The sequence below is a fragment of the Penicillium manginii genome, assembly GCF_028828005.1.
Source record: "Penicillium manginii strain IBT 31320 chromosome Unknown utg000002l:1.0-5564898.0:1.0-5567710.0, whole genome shotgun sequence".
Taxonomy (NCBI): domain Eukaryota; kingdom Fungi; phylum Ascomycota; class Eurotiomycetes; order Eurotiales; family Aspergillaceae; genus Penicillium; species Penicillium manginii.
Window position 1 is genome coordinate 3,114,480 of NW_026643103.1, and position 20,412 is coordinate 3,134,891.

The 20,412-nt window shown below is 50.1% G+C and overlaps 7 protein-coding genes across 7 annotated transcripts; 2 read left to right on the forward strand and 5 right to left on the reverse strand.

The window, feature by feature from the left end:
• Window positions 1–231: 231 nt before the first annotated feature.
• N7533_002441 (putative oligosaccharyl transferase subunit Dad1) lies at window positions 232–974 on the reverse strand (the record flags this gene model as incomplete). Its single annotated transcript, XM_057099091.1, has 3 exons — window positions 232–298; window positions 418–587; window positions 732–974. The coding sequence occupies 3 exons, from the start codon at window positions 972–974 to the stop codon at window positions 232–234; spliced, it is 480 nt and encodes a 159-aa protein (XP_056964227.1).
• Window positions 975–1,808: 834 nt separating this feature from the next.
• N7533_002442 (putative C6 transcription factor) lies at window positions 1,809–4,378 on the reverse strand (the record flags this gene model as incomplete). The annotated part of the gene is made up of 3 exons (XM_057099092.1): window positions 1,809–3,725; window positions 3,789–4,156; window positions 4,219–4,378. 3 exons carry the CDS (start codon window positions 4,376–4,378, stop codon window positions 1,809–1,811), a joined length of 2,445 nt encoding a protein of 814 aa, XP_056964228.1.
• Window positions 4,379–5,047: 669 nt separating this feature from the next.
• Window positions 5,048–6,408, reverse strand: N7533_002443 (uncharacterized protein; the record flags this gene model as incomplete). Its single annotated transcript, XM_057099093.1, has 6 exons — window positions 5,048–5,177; window positions 5,261–5,691; window positions 5,757–5,901; window positions 5,966–5,989; window positions 6,064–6,073; window positions 6,186–6,408. The coding sequence occupies 6 exons, from the start codon at window positions 6,406–6,408 to the stop codon at window positions 5,048–5,050; spliced, it is 963 nt and encodes a 320-aa protein (XP_056964229.1).
• Window positions 6,409–7,757: 1,349 nt separating this feature from the next.
• On the reverse strand, window positions 7,758–9,401 carry N7533_002444 (uncharacterized protein; the record flags this gene model as incomplete). The annotated part of the gene is made up of 4 exons (XM_057099094.1): window positions 7,758–8,553; window positions 8,677–8,803; window positions 8,883–9,042; window positions 9,237–9,401. The coding sequence occupies 4 exons, from the start codon at window positions 9,399–9,401 to the stop codon at window positions 7,758–7,760; spliced, it is 1,248 nt and encodes a 415-aa protein (XP_056964230.1).
• A 1,769-nt stretch (window positions 9,402–11,170) lies between these two features.
• N7533_002445 (uncharacterized protein) lies at window positions 11,171–13,676 on the forward strand (the record flags this gene model as incomplete). The annotated part of the gene is made up of 3 exons (XM_057099095.1): window positions 11,171–12,222; window positions 12,286–12,563; window positions 12,631–13,676. The coding sequence occupies 3 exons, from the start codon at window positions 11,171–11,173 to the stop codon at window positions 13,674–13,676; spliced, it is 2,376 nt and encodes a 791-aa protein (XP_056964231.1).
• A 1,777-nt stretch (window positions 13,677–15,453) lies between these two features.
• On the reverse strand, window positions 15,454–18,276 carry N7533_002446 (uncharacterized protein; the record flags this gene model as incomplete). Its single annotated transcript, XM_057099096.1, has 2 exons — window positions 15,454–17,309; window positions 18,273–18,276. 2 exons carry the CDS (start codon window positions 18,274–18,276, stop codon window positions 15,454–15,456), a joined length of 1,860 nt encoding a protein of 619 aa, XP_056964232.1.
• A 1,079-nt stretch (window positions 18,277–19,355) lies between these two features.
• On the forward strand, window positions 19,356–20,255 carry N7533_002447 (uncharacterized protein; the record flags this gene model as incomplete). Its single annotated transcript, XM_057099097.1, has 1 exon — window positions 19,356–20,255. The coding sequence occupies one exon, from the start codon at window positions 19,356–19,358 to the stop codon at window positions 20,253–20,255; it is 900 nt and encodes a 299-aa protein (XP_056964233.1).
• Window positions 20,256–20,412: the final 157 nt, after the last annotated feature.

Sequence of the window (20,412 nt, forward strand, 5' to 3'; positions counted from 1 at the left end):
AAGCCCTTGCCAGAAAAGCAAGGGGATTCAAGCTCAAATTACGGAGCAGCAAAGACCAAATCACCAGCTCTCAAACGGACCAGCGCCAGAACTAACAAGAGACTAGCGATAGATATGCCCTCCCCCTCAGCATCATCGACGCGCCTAATCAATCAATGACAGATGGATACCTGTAGGCACGCCGTTACCCTTGCTTGACTTTGAGTCTTTGTGAATCCGAAATGGGCGCGCTTAATTGATGAAGTTGATGCAGAAGAAGTGTAGAATCAGACTTCCGAAGATGAAATCGGCGAATGCCCTGTTGAAAGAAGACCCTTAGTTAAACTCCAATTCAAAGCAACGAATATTTGCGCCTGCAATTGCCTTGGTCTAAAAGGAACAAGCATAGTATGGATAGATAGATGGGGTTATACAAACCTTTCATGCGAAATACCCGTCCCCTCCTCGTCCTCGGTTGACGCACTCTTCCCCTTGGTATTGGACTTTCCAGCGGTGGAGCCAGAGTCACTTGTCTGCATGCGCAGACTGGCTGTGAGAACGAATTGACCAACAGCAGCACTGAAACCACTCAGGAAGGCGTTAAATGGCTAGAGTATAGAGCGTTAGCTTCTGGGGCTCGGTTCGGAATCAATCCGATCCCATTTAATGTCTTCCATAGCGGTTCAATTTCCTCTTTAATTGAATGTGATCTTGAATTTGGATGCCGGAAGGGGGGAAGGAGGAGAGCGTACGTAGTTACCGGCCAGAACACAGTACAAGAACTGCAGACCACCGACTAGAACGAGGAAGACCATGAAAGCGTCCAGGAGGAGTGTGCGCTGCGACGTGGTAGCGGTGTACTGGTGCCAGACATGGAGGGCGATTTCAGTAGGCGAGGCATTTGTTTTCAGGGTGGTTGGGCCGGAAGAGAGTGTTGTTGGCGTCGAGGGTGTTGCCGCGGAGGTAGTTGAGGCCGCGTGTCGTTTAGCAGGCATGGTGGGCAATTGATTGGGGAAATTGTCGGGAAGATCAGGATAATTTTGCCAGTATTGGGCGTGGGATTTTCGGTTCAGTCTCCTGGGTTTGATTGAGGCGTCTGTGAGAAGGTGGTAGTGGGCAATGGCGTGGGGATGGAGTTCCAGTTGATGCCAGCTGGGAGCTTCGTTATCGGGGTCGGTCACGTGGTTGATAGTGCAATCGTACAACTATAAGCCCGGCTAAACTTGAATGTTCCCAGAACAAAGCATCCTCCTGAGCAACATCTCGAGCTGAAGACCGAGACTAATAATCTCATTTAGTCGATCGCATCACAGAGCTGGAATTGCAGGAGGGGCATTCCGACTCCGAGTCTTATTACCTAGGCAACTTAATATAACTTGTAATAATCTCTCACTCTTCGGGTTGCTCATTTACTATATGGGCATAGATACTTCTAGCCTTTCTCTATAGTCGAAACTTGAACAGATTTGGACCATTCGTTGCCCGCTGCTTTCCCGAGTTAAGTTAATCCTACCAAGTACCTGCACCGGGTTGAATTAAATAAATTGATTTCTGGTCATACGTTCTTCCAAAGTAATCCAACACCACACCTTGAAATAGCATGAAATCTTTATAAAGAGAGGGGAGTATCTAAAACATTGAGTAGAGGTATAAAGGGAAGGAAGAGAGAACCCAATCCAAAAGGTCCCGTAACACCATAGTAATCGTCACATCGTAAGAGCCCATCGTGAGCTCCAAATAGAAAAGCCCATGAATATGAATTCATTTGTTGAGGTAAAATTCGACCTTGCACGGAGAGCCGAAGCGCAAAACACCAGGCCGGTCAAGGTCTATGCAAACCATTCCGTGACGTTAATACCCTGCGCCGGAACTGGTCCATTTTCATTCTCGACATCCATCTGGAAGTCGCGCATTACCTGGTCCCATTCTTCCCAGCCAAGCGGGGCCGGCTCGGGAATGGTTTCTTGAGCAATGAATGGGTTGTTGATGCCATTGATATTGCTGAACGGCGGCGAATTAAAGTTTATGCCTGTTGGGAGGGTAGATAGTGGCATTGGGGTAGGAGCTGGGGCCAGGGTCGGATTTTGAAGAGGAGGGTTATCAAGCATAGCTGGAGCGAGAATGTTGGAATCTCCAAATATGTTCTGTACAGCCTCCCATGGGCCCTGAGAAAGATCGATATCCAAGGGGTTGGGATTGGAGTCAGAAACTGGGCCCTGGACGGGCAAAGGCGAGTGTGCCGGCGAATCAGTCGGCATGTGGATATGGGGGAGGGTGTGATGATGTGCGGCTGCAAATTCAACCGTCGAGTGTTTATATGGGATAGGGTTCGGGCCGAATTTTGATCGAAGCTCCGCTTGTTGCTTGGCTCTGCTTGTGGCGGCTCGCTTCATCAACGCGGCGAGTGGGCGCCAGAGCATGCCCTTTTTATGCGTCGCTTGGGACTTCCAGTCACCGTATAGCGAGCTGATAGCGTTCCAAGCTCTGTCGGTGACGGGGCAGATTGGCCGGACGCACACTTCTGATAGAACGAATGCGACGCCGTGCCATTGCATGTTGGTGCGGAAAAGCCAGCCCCATTTCGCTGTCTTCGGGTCTACCTCGAGGAGACGACCGAACTCGAGGACTTCGATTGCAGTGAGGAATAGGCTTTGGCGCGTTGCTTGAGAGACACTGGTGACACGATCTTTTCGGGTCATCGGGTGGTGCACGACTAGCCACAGCTTTGCCAGGATTAAACGGCCCACGGTTGCAGCTGCCCAATGAATCGGGATGTTCATATCACAGTGCTTGATGTATCGCTCCTCGACTCGGCTGCTGATGATGTGAATCATGCGTTCGCAATTTTCAATAGAGGGGCCGGAATTTCCCATGCTGAACCGCGTGGCTGAGCAACCATAGTTTGCTCGACGTAGCGCGCATGTAATTTCGCAACGAATTAAACAAAATGTAACGTCTGTGAATCCCTCCCTTTCCGTAGGGGTCTCGGTCATCTCTGGGGATATGTCGTCGTCGTTGACGTTCAACGGCAGGCGGGTATCATACATGCTTTCATTGATCTGTGAATCAGTTCCATGGTCCTCGGAGGCGCGAACATCTAAAAGACAGATATGCCACCACAGTCTTCGACGCATCTCCGTCTCGAAGGGCTGAAGAGCAAAGTTGGTCCCGTCGCGATGCAAACCAAGGCCCTGGGCAAGACGGAGAATAATCGAAGTCATGGACCAAACGAATTTAGAATCATCTTCCCTGCGCACACAGATCAGAAAGAGGACCGCCGCCTGCAGAAGTCCGAGGCTTTGGGTGTTAAGAAGGTTTGCTCTGGCCAACGCTTGCTCCACAGCGAAACGATATCGCTTAACAGCGCTACCGCGCTCCTCGCCAAATCGCAATAGGCATTCTTCGGGCGACAAGCTGACGATGGCGGACAGATATATGGAGAAGACAAGAGCTTCAGAATTTTTGTCGAGGCCATCGGGGTTCTGGGCTGCCTCGATCAAAAGATTCCTTGTACTCGACGTGTGCAGAATGCAGATCAAGGGAGCTACGTTTTCTTTATAGACCTCCCAGAATATTGAGATTTTCTGGAAAGGCGGGTGAAACTCTCGCATGGATTGAGATAGGGCGTAGAAACCGAAAAGAAAGCCATCGTGGGAGCCTGAATGTGACGATTCAGGAGAATCTTTGGAGGCCGTGTCTTCTTCATCAGAGGAGGAGTGGTCGAGGATGTCCTGGAGCTCTTCGATCTGGAATGTGCGTCAGTATGATTAGACAGTAGTCACAAAAAGGTTGTAGGACCAAGTACGTACCTCATCTCCAAGACTCGCCCACAGGCGATTGCTCACATATCGACTCTTCCCTTCCTCAATTACCAACCGCCCAAACTCGTTTTCAAATCTCCTTGGGAGAGGCATTTTCGGATCGGCATCCTCGAACGGACAGCCGCCATTTTGAGGTTTCTTCTCCGCATCTGAGGATGTTGGTACCGGAGGCGCAGAGGCAGTTCCCGAAGGTATGGAGGGAATCGTCGCCGGTGTAGGCTGAGTTGGCGAAAGACTCGTGGTCGAACCACCCCCACTCTCGCCGTTCTTCCCACTCAGATGTTCGATGACGCCCTCCAGCCTCCGCAGGCGAGAGAGGAGCTCCGCATCAGGTGGACGCTTGGACTTCCTCGGAGCTCGGCCCGGTGGGGAAAGATACAGTCGATACCGGCTTTAGTGCAATTGGAGCACGGCGTACGCTTGTTGCAACGGACTTTACGGCGGCGACAGGTTACACAGCTCCGTGAGCTGTCCGAGGGTGGACGCGGGGCGGTGGCGGAGACGGGCAGTGCGGTCGGAGAATTATCGCTGGTGGGGGATAGATGCACCCCCTCCGGAGACGCTGAATGGTAGGACATGGCCGGGACACATTCTCCCCGCTCAGAGAATAACTTTGAAGTTGATGAGGTGACAAGGTTGAGGCCAAAACGAGGCCAAGAAGAAACCGAATCCTCCTGGGGGCCAAACCACGTGGAAGAGTTACGTTCGTGTTGGAGTGAGTCAGCTTGGTCGTCTGGACTGGGTAATTTATCTCCGTCTCCGTCTCGGGCTGGTCTCCAATCACCGAACTCCGAAAGTTTGAATAAGGGAAACTTGAACTCGAGCAGTAAAATGCACAAAGCCTGTGACAATACTTGATTGTGGTGTACTGGTACCGTGTGGCAGTGGTTGACTTCCAGGTCACTTCGCTAAGCATCTTCGAAACAACTTTGGAATAATATCCACGCAACTAGCGCAGCCACAAAAACAAAGGAACACAGGCACAGGTCATCAAGTCAATTCAAAGAAAGCTCCTCATATACTAACTATAAATATATACAGAAGAAGATAATTGGTACAGTAGATTCCAAGTCTGACGTATGTATGTCCAAACGTATGCCAACGCCGTGTATATGCAGAAAGGAGATCATCGGAAAACTCCTAGGATCGGTTCACCCAAGGTATAGATGTAAACATAGGGCGCAAGATATGACAAATATGCTCAAATATTAACGAAGAACAAGGCGTGTAGTCGCTTTTTTAAATGCTCATGCGTATTGTCGAATTCCAAGGGAGCGGATGGACTTTGACTTGCCGCCGCCCAAGGCCTGAGGGAGGAAGCGCTTCGCTTGCTTCTTCACCTGGTCCCAAATTTTGGTCTTGTCATTAAAGTGGTGGCTGGGGAGAATTAGTACAAAAGCGACGCATAAAAATCGACCCTATGGAACTGAGGGGGGTGAGGGGGGTGAGGGGGAACGCACTCATGGAAGTCACCATTGGTAAGTGACCTGACGCCGTATTCTTCCTTCAGCAGCTCAACATAAGCATAGGGAATCTTGGCGGGAACACCTTCGAAGTAGCTTTCGCGCAGGGGCCAGATCTGGTCCTGTTCATAGGTGTGACGATCTTTACACATCAGCCATCCTGATTCCTTCATCTCATCCTTGCGCACGGCGGTGATGTCGATGAAAAGACCAGAGGACATGTCAATCCAGCGAGCGTCGATGACGTTCAGTCTGTCACGGGTATCCTTGACGGCGTAGTGTTGGTTGATCTCTAGTAGGTACTTGCGGCCCTCCGCTTCCCCATCGGGAATCTCGAAATGGTGCTCTGTCATATTGTAGTAATCCGCCAAGAAGTGGATGGTCGGTTCAGAAATTTGGACATCCAGGTCATTGTCCCATGGGAAGATCTGTTTGAAAGTCTGGTCAGCGCATGGTTCAAGACCCGTAGTCTTGGTCATAGGAACGCTCTTACCTTTTGGTTCCACCACCAAGCGAGCAGAGTTCCGTGCATGATCCATGTTTCGGCACCGATAGAATCCATCGTCTTCAAATAAGTTTGAATCAAAGCCGACAGATATGGAATGACTTTTTCTTCAGGCAATTGCTTATCAGCGAATCTGGCGGGACGTTAGCGATAACCTTTAGCAGAGATATAGGATCCCATGGATGAAATCAACATACCGACCGTCATAATGATAGTGGAAGCTGGAAAGAAAGTAAAAGTTAGTATCTCTGATGATTTTTTTTTAATTATTATTCAAAACAAGATTCAAATGTACCTGGATTCAGCTGGAGGAAAAGGTATATTGTTAGTGTATGGAGTTGAGGTAGGGTTCCCAGGATCGGCCGCGCGGCCCCTGCCAAGATAAGGCGGCCCCGGGGGTTGTTCATTTGTACTCACTGAAGTATTTGCTGGTGGGGATCTCTTCCACATTCTTGTACTCTTTGACGATCTTCTCGCGCACATCGGTGAATTTGGTGGTAATCTCATCGCTGTCGGGGGTGATGTCGGTGCTTGGGCTCTCCGTCTCGACTGCTTCGATCGGCGCAGTGCTGGTGGTGGGGAGAACGACAGCAGACGCCAGGCCAGCGAGGCCCAGCAGGGCTGGGGTCAAGAATCGCATCTTTATATCAGGTTGGTGAATTACAACAGCAGTTGCATGCTCCAGTATATACAATGTCCGACCAGTCCGGGGTAGCCGTGGGCGAAGTTGGGGTGTCCAGGAGTTTTTCGGGTTTGTTGAGCGCGTATGAAAGGGGGCAGGGCTGAGCGAGCGGAAGTGCCTGGATACGATTCACCAGGGGCACACAGAGGGCGGAGAAAATGGAGGAGGAGATTGAAGAGAAGAGATGTCGTTTCTTCAGGAGAGGAGAGGAGAGAACAAGGATGGAGTGGAATAGGGCTGGGCGGAGAAAGACTTTCAGCCATCGCATGTGGCCAGTTGCCCGTTTGGGTGGAGAGCGGGTCTGCCCCGAGCACATCCGCTGAGCGGGATCATGAAGATAGATGCTATAATGTAGTAGATATACCAGTAGATATAACATATTAGATTAGATATAGACTATACAGATGAATATAGTGATGCTTGCCTACTTCAATATAGGAATAAACCCCATACTCACACAATAATGTATGAAACGACTGCTCTGATCTATTTTCGTATTCGCAAAAAGAACGCGAATCCGTCTGAGCCCCACCCGAATCGGGCAGCGTGTACGAGTCTTGGCGATGGTTGGGGCTCTGGAAAATTACTCTATCTAACTCGTATAGCCTATTAAAGTTATAGAATTATAACAGATTCTCTGCTAAGCATTGTTCCATATCCAATCCATACTCGAATTTGAAGTTCAACTTGTACGGACACCGGATTGCCTCTTCTCGCAGTTCTTGGCTCCCAGCTGGGGATTGTTCCTAGCCCCGCTCGGGACGCCTAATAATATCCTGGCCTTGCAGACCCCGCATACGACATGATATACGAAGTGTGTACTAAGTATGAGGTCATGTTAAGATCAGCTTTGATCGAGATCTTATCGCATCAAGTACTAGTATATCAATTATTGACTCGGTATGAAACGTATGATGGAATTAAAGATTCCAAGCGCACTAGTTGGCGGTATTTCAACTTGAAGTTATCATAATCAAAACTTTAGTAGTATAGTAGCAATCTCGTATACATCAATAGGCGGGAATTGCTAGCAGCTAGCAGCCATAGAGCCTCAAGTTCCGACCTTAGATCTCATACTTCCCAGGAACTCTAAAAGCTATGGTTCAACTTTGGATACCTACCTACCTAGTAGTACCTAGACATCATGGATAATCAGACAGCCCCCATTTTCTAAGCCCGGGGACTGCTGGGAATCACTACTACCTACTAGGTAGTGCTCTTGTAAAACAGTACTTTGTTGAATTGTTACAAGTATCGTATTCGTACTAAGTTGGACGATGGTTTAACGACCGCATCCCAAACATCTACTACTTTAGCCTTGCCTCTAACAGAGCTGGCTGTTCTGCTAGCGACTGTGCCTGGCGATCACACCCATCCGGCAACCAAACCTGCACCAGTTTCAACCCACTAGCATCAAGAAGAGTCCGCCACTGATCTTCCGTCCGCTCACGCGACGCAAATGACCCCATCATCTGCATATCCGAGATCACAGAAGGCAGCAGAGCCCCAGAATCAGGAAGTAAACTTTCACTAATCAACAAGACCGAGTCGGAAGCCATGGCCTCACGAACACGACCTAGAATCAAGACTGCCTGTTTATCCGGCCAGTCGTGCAAGACAGTCCGCATGAAGTAAGCCCTTGCGCCGCGGACCGGCTGTGCCTTGAAAAAATCATACTCCTGCGTTTGAATCCCAGCTGAAAGAAGATCCTTGTTGCTCTCCCGAGCACCCTCAATCACACTGGGCAGATCCTGTAGAATGAGCTGGCCAGGTAAAGCGGGAAATCTAGAATGAAACTTCATCAAATCTTCACCCTGGCCTCCACCAATATCTACCAGCAAGGTCTCATCATCATTCGGGAGGGATAGTCGCTCAGCGACCGGGAAGAATTCAAACCAGTCACGGCCCCGACGACGAAAGGACATGGACATGACTGTGTCAAAGGCCTGACCATAGTAAGGATTCGAACCCAAGAAATCAAAATAATGGGCCTCAGTCCCCAAAGCAAATTGAAATGGCCCATTGAACCCATCATCCGGATCCTTCCAACCGTTGCAGTGGAAATATTCAGGCAGCCATGACAGAACGGTCGTGAAATGCGTACTAGAGTAGATCGATCCTGTTAGTAACTAGTGGGACTCGTCTCGCCGCCCCCGTTGATCCATATTTCTTGTCTTGGCCCGAGGTCTAGAATATGTATACTACAGTAGGAGAATAAGAGTTTACCTGTGGATCACCGCCGCAGAAAAAGGCTCGCTGGACACCAAAGACGCGGCCAATGGAGTCGAGATGAAGTGGTCCCGATCCACCTCCAGTACCACGTCCATGGCCGCCAGAAATCGTATGATCCGCTCTGTGCGGAAAATAAAGTATTTAGCCCACCCGTTTGGACAGCCTTGTCTCGCATTAGCGCGTGGTGAGCTTGGACTTACGGATCAGCAACGGGTCTGCATGGGACAGTGATTCACATATCGTTGAGACGTTGAATGGCCGAGTATTGAAAGTTTCGGCCGAAGCAGGGCCGATTTGTGCGTCTATCGCGTCAAAGAGCTTCAGGTCGATGCCCAGACGAAGGGCCATGAGCTGGTGGGCCTATGTACATCGAAAAGTCAAAATTAGTTCCCAAGGACCAAAAGTCAAATGCAGGAGGTACTGCATGCTGCATACTACAACGGGTAGGTAGTGTAGTTTTGTAAAAAAAAATCAAAAATCAAAAATCAAAAAGTAAAAGAACGGGCAGGGATGCGGTTCGAGTCTTGGCCGCATCCACCTCCCCACCGGCATACCGAAAATACGAGGCGTGCCGTAGTGTCGGCGGGTGACTCTAGGCTGCGCTGTAACCGATCACATGCTTGCAGTAGTTGTCGGCGATCGGTTTGGTCGAGCGCCGAGCGATTGAGGGTCTCGGTCGTGGCGTTCAGGGTCTGAAGCAGAGATGGGAGGTGGGGCATTTTGGTGAATGGATGGGGAATGGAGGTGAGTAGTAACTTGATTGATTCTACACTGATTCTGATCCGATTCTGGGTATCTACTATATAGTCTATAGAAGGCGAAAAGAGCGAATATCCCAGCGTCTTCGGGTATGTCATTCAGGGTATGGGGTTGCCCCGTGGGATGGAGATGATATCCGGTGGAGTTTGGGGGCCGGTGAGAAGAGCGAATATACCGACGGATGAGATGAGGATGAGGATGAGGATGAGGCTGAGTGTGTAACGGGAAGAGGTCCAGTGATACTAGTAAGGACTGGTATAAGAGCCATCATGATGAGGGGAGGAGAGTAAATAAGTACAACTTGTGGAAGTGGTGTCGGTGGGAAGAGCGATGGCATTTTGATACCTCGGGTATCTGGCAGCACACAGTCCTTCTACAATGTCACTGGCACTACACTGGCACTACACTGCACAATGATGATCCCCCCCGGACTCCGCGGACATTGGCTAGGCAGTTGACTGCGAGATGGTGGAACTCTCGGCACCATCAACCGACTCGCAAGGGCCCCCGATTTGGGTAGTCGGTCTCAGCCGTCGCATCTTCTGCACGCACTGGCGGGTTACGCCCCATCCTGTCCCATCTTGCCCCATCTCTTGTTGGCTTCATTCCAATTGATTCGTCAGGTTTAACTTTAGGGTTCTATTTCCCCGTCGCCATCGCCAGTCCTGCGCCATCCTCATTGGATCTGCCCGAACCGATTCCCCTCGACTAAACGTTTTGGTCTCCCCCGTGCCTGTTCCTCCCTAATTGAGGCCACCGTTAAATTCTATCCAAGCGGTGATCCAACGGAGCTGCCACTTCAACCCACCTCAACCCACTTCAATCCACTTCAAGCGTCACTCCAGTCACTCCAGTCACTCCACTACCACAGATCCTGGTTCCTACGGCCACCTTGAACCACCTGGAACCACTGGAACCCACCGCCAACCGTCCCTGAACCTCATCTTCCTTCGCTAAGCCCCGGACCCCAGTGACAGTTGTGGAGTGTCAACCTTGCTAGGCGACATCATTGTCGTTCGACCTCTTACCTAACACCTTCCTCTGTGATTCATATTCTGCTCGTTTTAAGCTTCGGCCCTTATGCTCGCTCGCATCCGCACATGATAGTGGCCAAGCCCGAATCCCTGCCTCTGCGCCCTTGGATTTTTTTGGGATTTTGATTTTTCTTTCCCTGCTTCCCTTTTCTGCTTTTCTGCTTTTTCATTTTTAGACTTTTGATTTTTCCTTTTCAGGAGGGGCTCCATTGTTTTTTTTTCTTTTCATTTTCCTTTTCGTTTTACCATTTCGCTGCTCGCCGCCATTCGATTCGATCGGCAGGACCCTGACTCCTCTCTGACCTGCACGCAAAAAAGAAAGTGTAGAATCTATGTGCAGATTCGTCGCATCGATCTCCTCTTTCGCCCCCGACAGACCGGCTTGTTCTCGTGCTTGTGATTGCCATTGTGCTTGTCCTCCTGCCTGGACTGTGGCCTCATCCATGCTCGCCAGACCTCCACGCCCATTCGTGATGAAACGAGTTCCAATCCAATAACACACACCCCCTGGTTTTGCGTTTTGGCTCTCTCTCTCTCCCTTTCTCTAATTCATCCACATTAATTTGTGGTTTCTTCCTCGATTCTTATCGGACGGGCTTTGAATATATCCCGTGATCCGTGATCCGTGATCAATCAACTCGGTATTGTGTGAGTGGGTGCATTTGCCTGTCCTCTTCCATCATTCTGGAGTGAACATGTCAGAGGCTTCCTCCACTCCAGGTGAACCACACAATTCAGGCCAACCGGCAACACCGGCGCAGCTGAACCGATCCTGCGAATCCTGTAGAAGTCTCAAGGTCCGCTGTCTCCCCAGCCCATCCACGCCAAACCAGTGCCAGCGATGTGCCAAAGGCAAAAAGACCTGCGTCTTCGTGGCTCCCCAGCGGCGCCGGCCCCGTAAGCGGACCGACTCGCGGGTAGCACAGCTGGAGAAAGAAATGCGCATGATGCGTTCCCTACTGAAGGATCGGATCCGTGAAGAGAGCGAACCGGAGTCCCCCGAAGGAAGCGAGGGATCCCGGGAAAACGACGACGACGAGATGGATTTTCACGACACCCTTGGTTCCATCGCTGAAGAGTCCGCCAGTAGCACCACTGCTGAGCATATGATCAACTACTCGCCTGATTTCACCACGGCACACCCCGGCATGCACGGCAGCGGCGCGCTGTCTGCCCCGCCATCCTTTGTCGGTCTGCAGGGGGATTTCTCGCCCGACCTCAGTAAACCGCCGATGGAAGATGTTGTTGACCGCGGGATAATCTCGATGGATGATTCGGAGCATCTGGTGGCGTTCTTTATTCATGAATTGTCGTCGTTCTTCCCGCTTGTCGTCTTGCCTGCCGTCACGACCGCGGCACAGTTGCGACAGTCGAAGCCGATCTTATTCCTTTCCGTGATCGCCGCGGCGTCAATCTCCGTTGATGCGGTACTGGCGAGCGTTCTAAACCGTGAGATGATCCGTCTCTATGCGGAGCAGTTCTTTATCGAGGGCGAGAAGTCTCTGGAACTAGTCCAGGCACTGCTAGTCATGATCGTCTTCTATTACCCGCCCGGTTCGCCGTTGAAGTTGCAGTTCTATCAGTATACCCATATTGCATCGACGATGGCGTTGGAGATCGGACTGGCCACCAAGCGACGGGTTTCGAAAAAGAAGTCCGACCGGAAAAGTAGCAAGCATGAGCCGCACGATGAGCATCTGGCGGAACAAGCGAGGGCGGTCCTGGGCTGCTATCATCTAAGCTCAACGTAAGTATTCAAAGCCTGTGAAGCCGTAAAAGACCGATCTCCCGGACTGACTTGGGAATATAGTGTTGCCATGAAGACCCGTCGACCCAATTTGCTGCAATTCAACGATTGGATGGCCGAGTGCGTAAAGCAGCTGGAGCGATCACCACACCGAACAGATCAACACCTGGCCATCTGGTTCGAACTCCAAAGAATAACCGACGAAGCCATGTCTTCCTTTGGATTGGACGACACGAGCGCTTCCTCGCCCCTAACCGAGTCCCGCGTCCAGGCCGTGCTGCGGTGGTTCGATAAACGGATGGAAGTATGGAAGAAGAGTACTCCCAATGACATGTTGACCGGTAAGGATCGATCAACAAGATATACCAACAGACACAGACAGAATTTGACTAACATTTCCCTCTCCAGTGCCGATGATCCTCGAATACCGCTCCGCCGTCCTCGCCATGTACGAATTAGGCGTGGGAGAAGGCTACCGAGACCCCGACGCCATCAAAAGCCGATACTTTACCCTCCCACCACTAGAAGAAGGCAGTGCAAATTCGACTCTCCCCCCGCTGAGCGCCATCCGCATCGACATCAACGTGAAATGGATGAACGCAGCACAGGAGATGCTCGACGCCGTACTGACCTGCAGCACGGACACGATGCGTAGGATGCCGAACATAATGTACACCCGCTTCGGTATGGCAGTGACCTCGCTGCTGAAGATCCATTTCTCCGTGCGCACCGGCGCACTGGGCCACATCGTTACGCCGGACGCCGTCAACGTGGGGTACTATCTCGATGCGATGGCGAATAAACTGGGCGAGGCGAGCGGGGGCGGGAAGTTCAAGATTCCGTCAAGATGGTACCAGGTTGTGGCTGTCAAAGGACGGGACTGGTTAGATCGGCTGGAGAATCGATATACCGTGGCCGACGAGGCTGGAGTCGGAGCCGGAGCCGGGCCTGGAATGGTGTCTGTATCTGTACCCGAGAGTCCGTCAACGGCTACCGATTCAATGCCACCACGGCTGCCGGGCTCGCAGGATCAGGCTGCACATATGGATCAGGTTGGGCCCGGAGCGGTAGATTCGTTCTCCGTCCCTCCTGGCGTGGCTCATATGCCGCCGGGTATGGAGGGTATGCGTGATGGATACGTCGCTATGAGTAACGCGGGCATGTGGCCGATGGATGGAAGTCAAGGGCATGGACATGCCCATGGACATGGTCACGGTCACGGTCACAGTCACGGACATGGACATGGGCATAATCAGTTCTACCACCCTCTGGGAGGTGGATACCATCAACAACATTCGCCCTCGCATCCACAGGTGACGATGCCACCGCAGTTTGCGTATGATCCGCAGAGACTCGCTCCGCAGGGTGGAGGGATGCCTGGGACTGGCATGGAGTTGGATGGATGGCTTCCAGACGGAAGTATCTTTGGGATGCCGCCTTTGCCGGAGTTTTGATGATCTGGATAGATGTCGCGGCTGAGGCTCACTTCACGCGTACTGAAATGATTTGATGGGTGTTTGGACTCTTCATCGTGGAGGGTAATACTTTATGCCAAAGGTTACCTTCTCTATGAGAGGGGACGGTTTGGTTGGCTCTGCATATATCTTATTAGCATATTGTATAAACAAGCATGGTACACGAGATGAATGGATGAAAGGGGAAGGAAAGCATGAACATATAAGATGAAAGACGAAATGAAAAGAAGAGAACAGAATACAAGTTAATCTCACTTACGAGGAAACGAGCGAGAGCCCTGGAACGATCGAGTGAGGTAGAAAGATTAGAAAGTGCCGATGGTGAAGTGATCGACCAGTAGAAAGAAATGGAAGTACTAGTATACTCCAAACCCCCAAACCCCCAAACATAGCCCTGGAGCCGAAAAGAAAATATTTCCAAGGAAGAGCAAGAAAAAGGAAAGAAAAAAATAGAGGGAAAAGAACTTGCCAAAAAAAAAAGAAACCGAAGATTCGGCACCAGAAAAAAAGCCGTCAAGACCGTGAACCAGCCCAAGCCAAGGGAACAGAGCTAAGAGACCGTACCCAAAAAAGAGTATCAAGCATTTACCCCATTGAATGATGAATGCGGAACCCCAGCTCACGAACCGGTGCAGGAATGGCGTCAGTTGAATGGACGGAGCGATAAAAGAATCCGAAGTGCAGGGTCGGGATGATCGTCGTCCGACAGGACAGAGTGGAGGGTCACACTTAGGCTAAAAGCTTTAGTTCAGCCTTTACTCCAGGGTGTAGGCGCAGTCTGAGTTATTGGCGGATGGAATGGTCTCTCTTGGGTTAGTCGTGGTAGTTAGTGCCCAGGTGTCACTGAGACTGATTGAGTTATACTCCGTATACTCCGGATGGTGTATAGTAGTACTAGTAGTGTGTACTATGAACTCCGTGGTTCAGTGCTTGCTCCCTGGAACATCCTGGAGGTCGGAATAAAGATAAAGTACTGAACGTCGGCGATCGCATCGAGTGCCTAAACAACGAGTAATTATACTCTAGGACACAAATTCTGACAAATAATCATGTAAGAAGCATGTGCGGAGTTCATCCGATGCCACGGAGGAGACTGCCTAGAAGGTGTAGCATGGCCGGGAGAGTATCGAAAAGGAAAAAGCGTGCCGGTAAGCGTTGCACGAGATAGCAGGGACCACCAACTTGAACTTACCGATTCCACTGACCACGGACTTCTACGGGGAATTGCGCTTTCTATACATAATCTCCGTGTGAATTGTCCGTCCTCCGTCCTCCGGGCGCAGTTAGGATCGAATTCTAAAATAAATTCTAAATGCCGTAGGGGCCCGCGCTATGTGGACCCGGAGAATCGTCGATGTTTCTCGGCGAATTCTCTTATACATCCCTTCAGCCTCGTGTCGAGTCCTTAAATTCAAGGTCGTGTTTGGTGTAGGTGTTCCATACTATGGAATGGTAGTCTTCATCTTCAGATTGCCTAAGTACATTTCATTTCGTCATGATAGGATACACATTATGCATAGATAACCAAGGAGATCCTCCTCCTTCCCATCTCTTCTTCCTGTCCCACCCGAATCATAAAATACTACCTCGTACGCCTTTTTCCCTCGGACACCTTAGTCCTAGAAAGGTAAATGCAGAAAATTAAGAAATACGACGTACGAAAAAGAAAACCATGCAAGGAAAGCAAGGGCCAAACAAAAGATTCAAAGACTTGAAAGTTTGAATCTCGCCCCTACCACCTTACCTTACTAGTACCTTAAATCGAGAATGCTTCCAGCGCATCCATAAACCCAGCGATCGCTCCGATCCCCGCTAGTCCCCGAGTCGCGTTCCGAGTTAAATTCCGCTGCCGGTCACGCTCCCGAGGATCTTCGCGCCGACTGTCTTCACGTGAGGATCTGTGGTGGTGACCATGCGTTGGAGATCGCTGTCCCGAGCGAGGTGGGGAGGGTCGGAAATTGGACTCGGGCGATGAGGTGGAGAGGCCGTATGCGGATTTATGGTGTCGTGGTTGGAGCATATTGTTGCTGTATGGTTGGGGCCGGCCATAAAAGTCATATTGCCCCGGGGGAGTCCCCCTTGGTGATGGGATTGGTAATCCGTTCGACTGGTTGGGTTGATTGCTGTTGGGTATGGAGCGCGGGGCGCTGTTATATTCTTGGTTCGGGTGAGATCGATATGCTTGCTGGAAAGGCTGTGATAGGGATGATGATTGTTGAAGATGTCCCGGGATATAATTCGGGACGGGCTGGCTTTGTACATGTGGTGGGCCCTGGGGTCGAGATGAGGGTGGGCCTGGAGGAGGTGGTGGGAAGCTACTGCTAGAGTATGCAGATGTTCGGCCATCAGGGAACTGGCTAGGTGGGTACCGTGAAGAAACACTGTTGGAGTGCTTTCGGCCATCACTGAAGGTTACGTTCTTTGAAGCCTGTTTGGTACCGTTGTTCCTTTGCTCGGCTTCATCACTCGAGGTGCTGAATCGTTGACTTGTTGGACTAACTGGGCTAGCTGGTTTGGAGCTACGTCGACTGGGCTCGTCGGATTCAGAGTCGCTATCTACACGAGCCTGGTAGTTCGAGTAGCGGGTGCGAAGTTGAGCAGCGTGAGCCCGGGCTTCCTGTGAATGAGGCTTTCGCCAGTCATCGGTCGTTCCCTCCAAGTAGTAGCCACGGTTTTCATCGTCGAAATTCAACTCCTCCAAGTCGCCGTCGTAGTCTGAAACGAAGGCGCGAGGGGCGACCAGCTTGCCGGAATCTAGATCAGGATCATGTAGTTTCGATGGGTCCAGGGACGGCACCCATGCGCGTAGAAGCCAGTTCATGGCCTTTTCTGAAAGGTGAACCATATCCTTTGGCGACCGTTCCAGGTCTTTTAGCCCGACTTCGCTGTCGCCCAAAGTCACCATGTGTATTTTTGTAGGATCATTCCCTTTGGCGGCTGCAACCAGTGGTTTGAGAGCCGAAGGAGTATTGGAATAGTTGAAGTGAATCTTTTGACTTGTTTGGTCATTTGCCGCCTCACAAGCTTCATGTTCGACCATATCCCAAAGACGATCGAGACGTTTGACCGACCAATATCGGACGATAATCATATTCTGGGCCTCTGCCTTTTCTTGGGCAATGAGGTCCTCGGTTCCTAGTACAGGAGAGCTAGCGTTTGAGTTGCCCTTACCCTGCGTGAGCATATTTCCCAGTTGCAGAACCCGATGTAGGACGATGAGACTCAGCTTCAAAGAATCCAGTTGCGCAAGAAGGTAGGTGACATGTTGTTTTCTGAAACACCATCTTAAACGCTCTTGTACCGGGATTCTTCTCAGGTCGTCATCCGCATCAGTTCCTTGTAGTTTGTCGAGCATATGCTCGATCTCGACGAAGACTATTTGACCTTGACTGGCGATCTCCCAAGCCTTTTCTGTGGCCTCGACAGAGCGGTCCAAGTCGCCGGCTTCCAAAGCTTGTCCAAGGTGTTTTAATGTCAAAGCAAATAGTGAAATGCCTTTGGCGATGCTGTGAATTTCGATACGAGACTGCGCCAACTGGCAGGCCGCAGCATTCAGAAGCAGCGAGAGGCGGAACCCGGCCCCAGCGATGCGGACGATAGATGCCTCTGAGCCTGAGTAGAAGCCAGAAGTTAGCCTTTGAGATAAAAGAGGGGGAAAGAAGACAGGAGAGTGTGTGTTGGTAGTACCTGATGCCATGATCATGACGGGGAAAGGTATCAATAATACCAACAAGAGAGGAAAGAGGGAAAAAGAAAGATCAAAGGAGATCAAGTCAATAGCGATAAAAAGACACAAGAGAGAGAGCGGAGATGATTCATCAACATGGCGAAAGCCTTCGATTTGTGTGACAGAGTTCGGACTAGTTTCCACGGGGGAAAGAGTAGGCTGATACTTTATGACCTGTGATTATGTTGATTTCCCCCACCTTTTCCTTTTTCTCACTCAGAGCCGCAAGTCTCCTGCACATCACTTGACCCGCAGCATCGCCCGTCAGCGCTGTCCAAGAGCCCTGGGCAGTCTCTGGGCAGTCTTCATGACGCCATGCATTGGTCTGAACAGGGTCAACACAGCCGATCTTCTGCTTAGCCCCGCGCTAGTGCGGATGTACGGTCTGCGACTCCCCGTCGCTTTGTGACTTTTGATTCGCACGCCCGAGTCAAGGGGACCCGGCACTGCCTCGATCAAGCAAAGAAGACTTTCGCCCGGGCGTGGAAACTGTGATTTGCATGACGTTCCTCGGGCCGCCGTGTCTCGTATTATTTATCAAGTTCTTTTGCATGCAAGGCGTGCGGTGGGGATTGGTTGGTAGGGGAGGCTCGGCAGAGAGAAGATGAGGGGAAGCCCTGCAGAAGGAAAGTGTACATTCCATGGGATATCATTCATCACCGATTGGATACTAGTACGGGATGATTACGATCGGGTCGTATTTAGCCCGGGTAGTCAGTCATACTCGAGGGTGATCTGATTATCTCTTGCGGTGAGATTATACAAAAGTAAGCAAAGACTCGCCCCTAATCGTACTTTAGACTCGTTATGGATGCCTCACGAAGGTTCAACCTCGAACTTAAACGTACACATTTATGGGGTAGGAACTCGTAATACTTCTTCATACACACCGCACCCCCATACACCCAAACACAGAATTACGACCCCTGACGCCCAATTCGGCGATTTGCCCGGTGATGAAGGTCAACGAACCTATAATTCCAAAACCAGTCGGGTCAACACAACGGAATGTACCTTGAAAACTATAGAGGTATCCCCGTTCGAATCGGGGGCCCGGCATTTCTCTTTTTCTTTTTTGTTTCTTCCCACCAATATTTGTTAGGCAAACACTCTCATTTTCATTCAATTATCAAACAGAATGCTTTTCCACATTCGTTTAGAACATCGAGACACCCTGTAGACCAGAATAAGACGGTTTCTTAAAAGAGAAAGTGACGATACTATTCCGATATCTTGACGTCATGCCACGGTACTCGTAAGTAGTACGAGGAGAACTTTAGAGCTAAAGTACAAGTTGTAAGACAGTGCCATTTCCGAAGAATAGCAGAGACTGCTCTTCTTAGACATGGCCTTCGAACCGATAGCCTCAGCCGCATAAGAGAGAAACCAATACAACTGTTTTAGTAACAACTGCTCTGGCTTCATCTTGACGTGAGAAACAAAGTTCAAAGATTGGAAATAGAAAGCCTGGAAACCTTGCAACATCTAACGATTTTGCGTAGTCTTATATTCAGCCGATCATAATGCCATCACATCCATGGCACGATCATGACTCTTTTACGATGACTACGATTCTGTTTTTCCACATCCCTCCAACATCATCTCTATTTCTCCCAGTATTCTTTTTACAAGATTCATTTTCCTTTCTTCTGAATCTATCGTCTAAATCTCAAATGGAGAGCCCCATTTTCGATAAAGCTCATATAAAACAGCCTGTTGGGGCTATTGATCCTTTTTACAAAATGAGAGAGATGCCCAACCACTCACCAGACATTCAACCAGGCCCTATTTACCCCTTCCCACTAATCAGACCTTGGGAACGGTGCTCTGCATGCCGTATTGATGGCTTGGGTCGAACACAGGCTCGTTTATCTCGATTCCACTTCACACCAAGAAATCACGAAGGACCAGCCGCATCACACGTTGACACAATGACACGGGCTGACGAACCACACAAATCATTCATATCTGAACTCAAGGCCCTTTGGTCTCCAAAAAGCTCAGATTATCTAGACCCTCCCAGAACACTTACAGCAATCAACCCAAATGCGCGCATTGAAAAGGGCCTACCCATGGAAAACATCGAATGGGAAATGCTACGCTACAATGTGCATAACCCGTACGGGAAGGAAGATATTTACCACAATGACGCTTGTCTTTGCAAATGGGAGCTTACGCCCGATCAGATTGTTGGTCATTGGGACTGGGCGACTCTTGTCGAGAATTCTCATTGGTATGAGGCCGAGATATTGCCTGCTTTTGAAGACCACAATAATTTTCTCTTGGACCGAAGTCAGAGGCGAACGACTTCGGGCGTGTCGAATCTAGGTCATGTTTTGCCCAAGTCTTTGCCCAAGGCTTTGCCGAAAGCTTTGTCTAAAGCTTTCATGGCTTCGAGTCTTCATAAAGTGGAGAATACTACTAGTACGTCCTACATCGTGGGAGACGGTAGTAGCCCGAACACATCGTCTACTGGTAGCGATGATGGCAGAGTCGCCGGTGACATGAATGCTGGATATTTCAAAGGTCATGACAGGCAAGCTTCGAATTATTACGATACTGACCTCATTCTCAACAAATATGGGGCCTTTCCTCAGGACGACTCGGAGTCTACTGGTTACGTCGAGGAGGAAAATGCGGACTTTTCAGATCGGGGTGATGCTCGCTACATTGAGGATGGAGACAGGTGCTTTCGTGGAGAAGAACCCACTTCTTACCTAGGATTTGAACTATATGAAGGATTCTCAGGTGAAACTGATGATGGATATATTGATGATGAAGATTGTGGCTTCTCGGGTCAGGGGGATGATGGATACGATGACGATGATTGATGTTGTACTCGTAGGATGCAGGTAATGGTTTCGGCGGCTATTGATGCCAGTAATTTTCAGCACACTAGCAGTCGAGTGGCAAGGAGGCGTTCAAGTGTGCTAAGAGATAATAGGGTTTAACCTGATTTTGTATACTTGTTTCCGATCAAGATAAAGG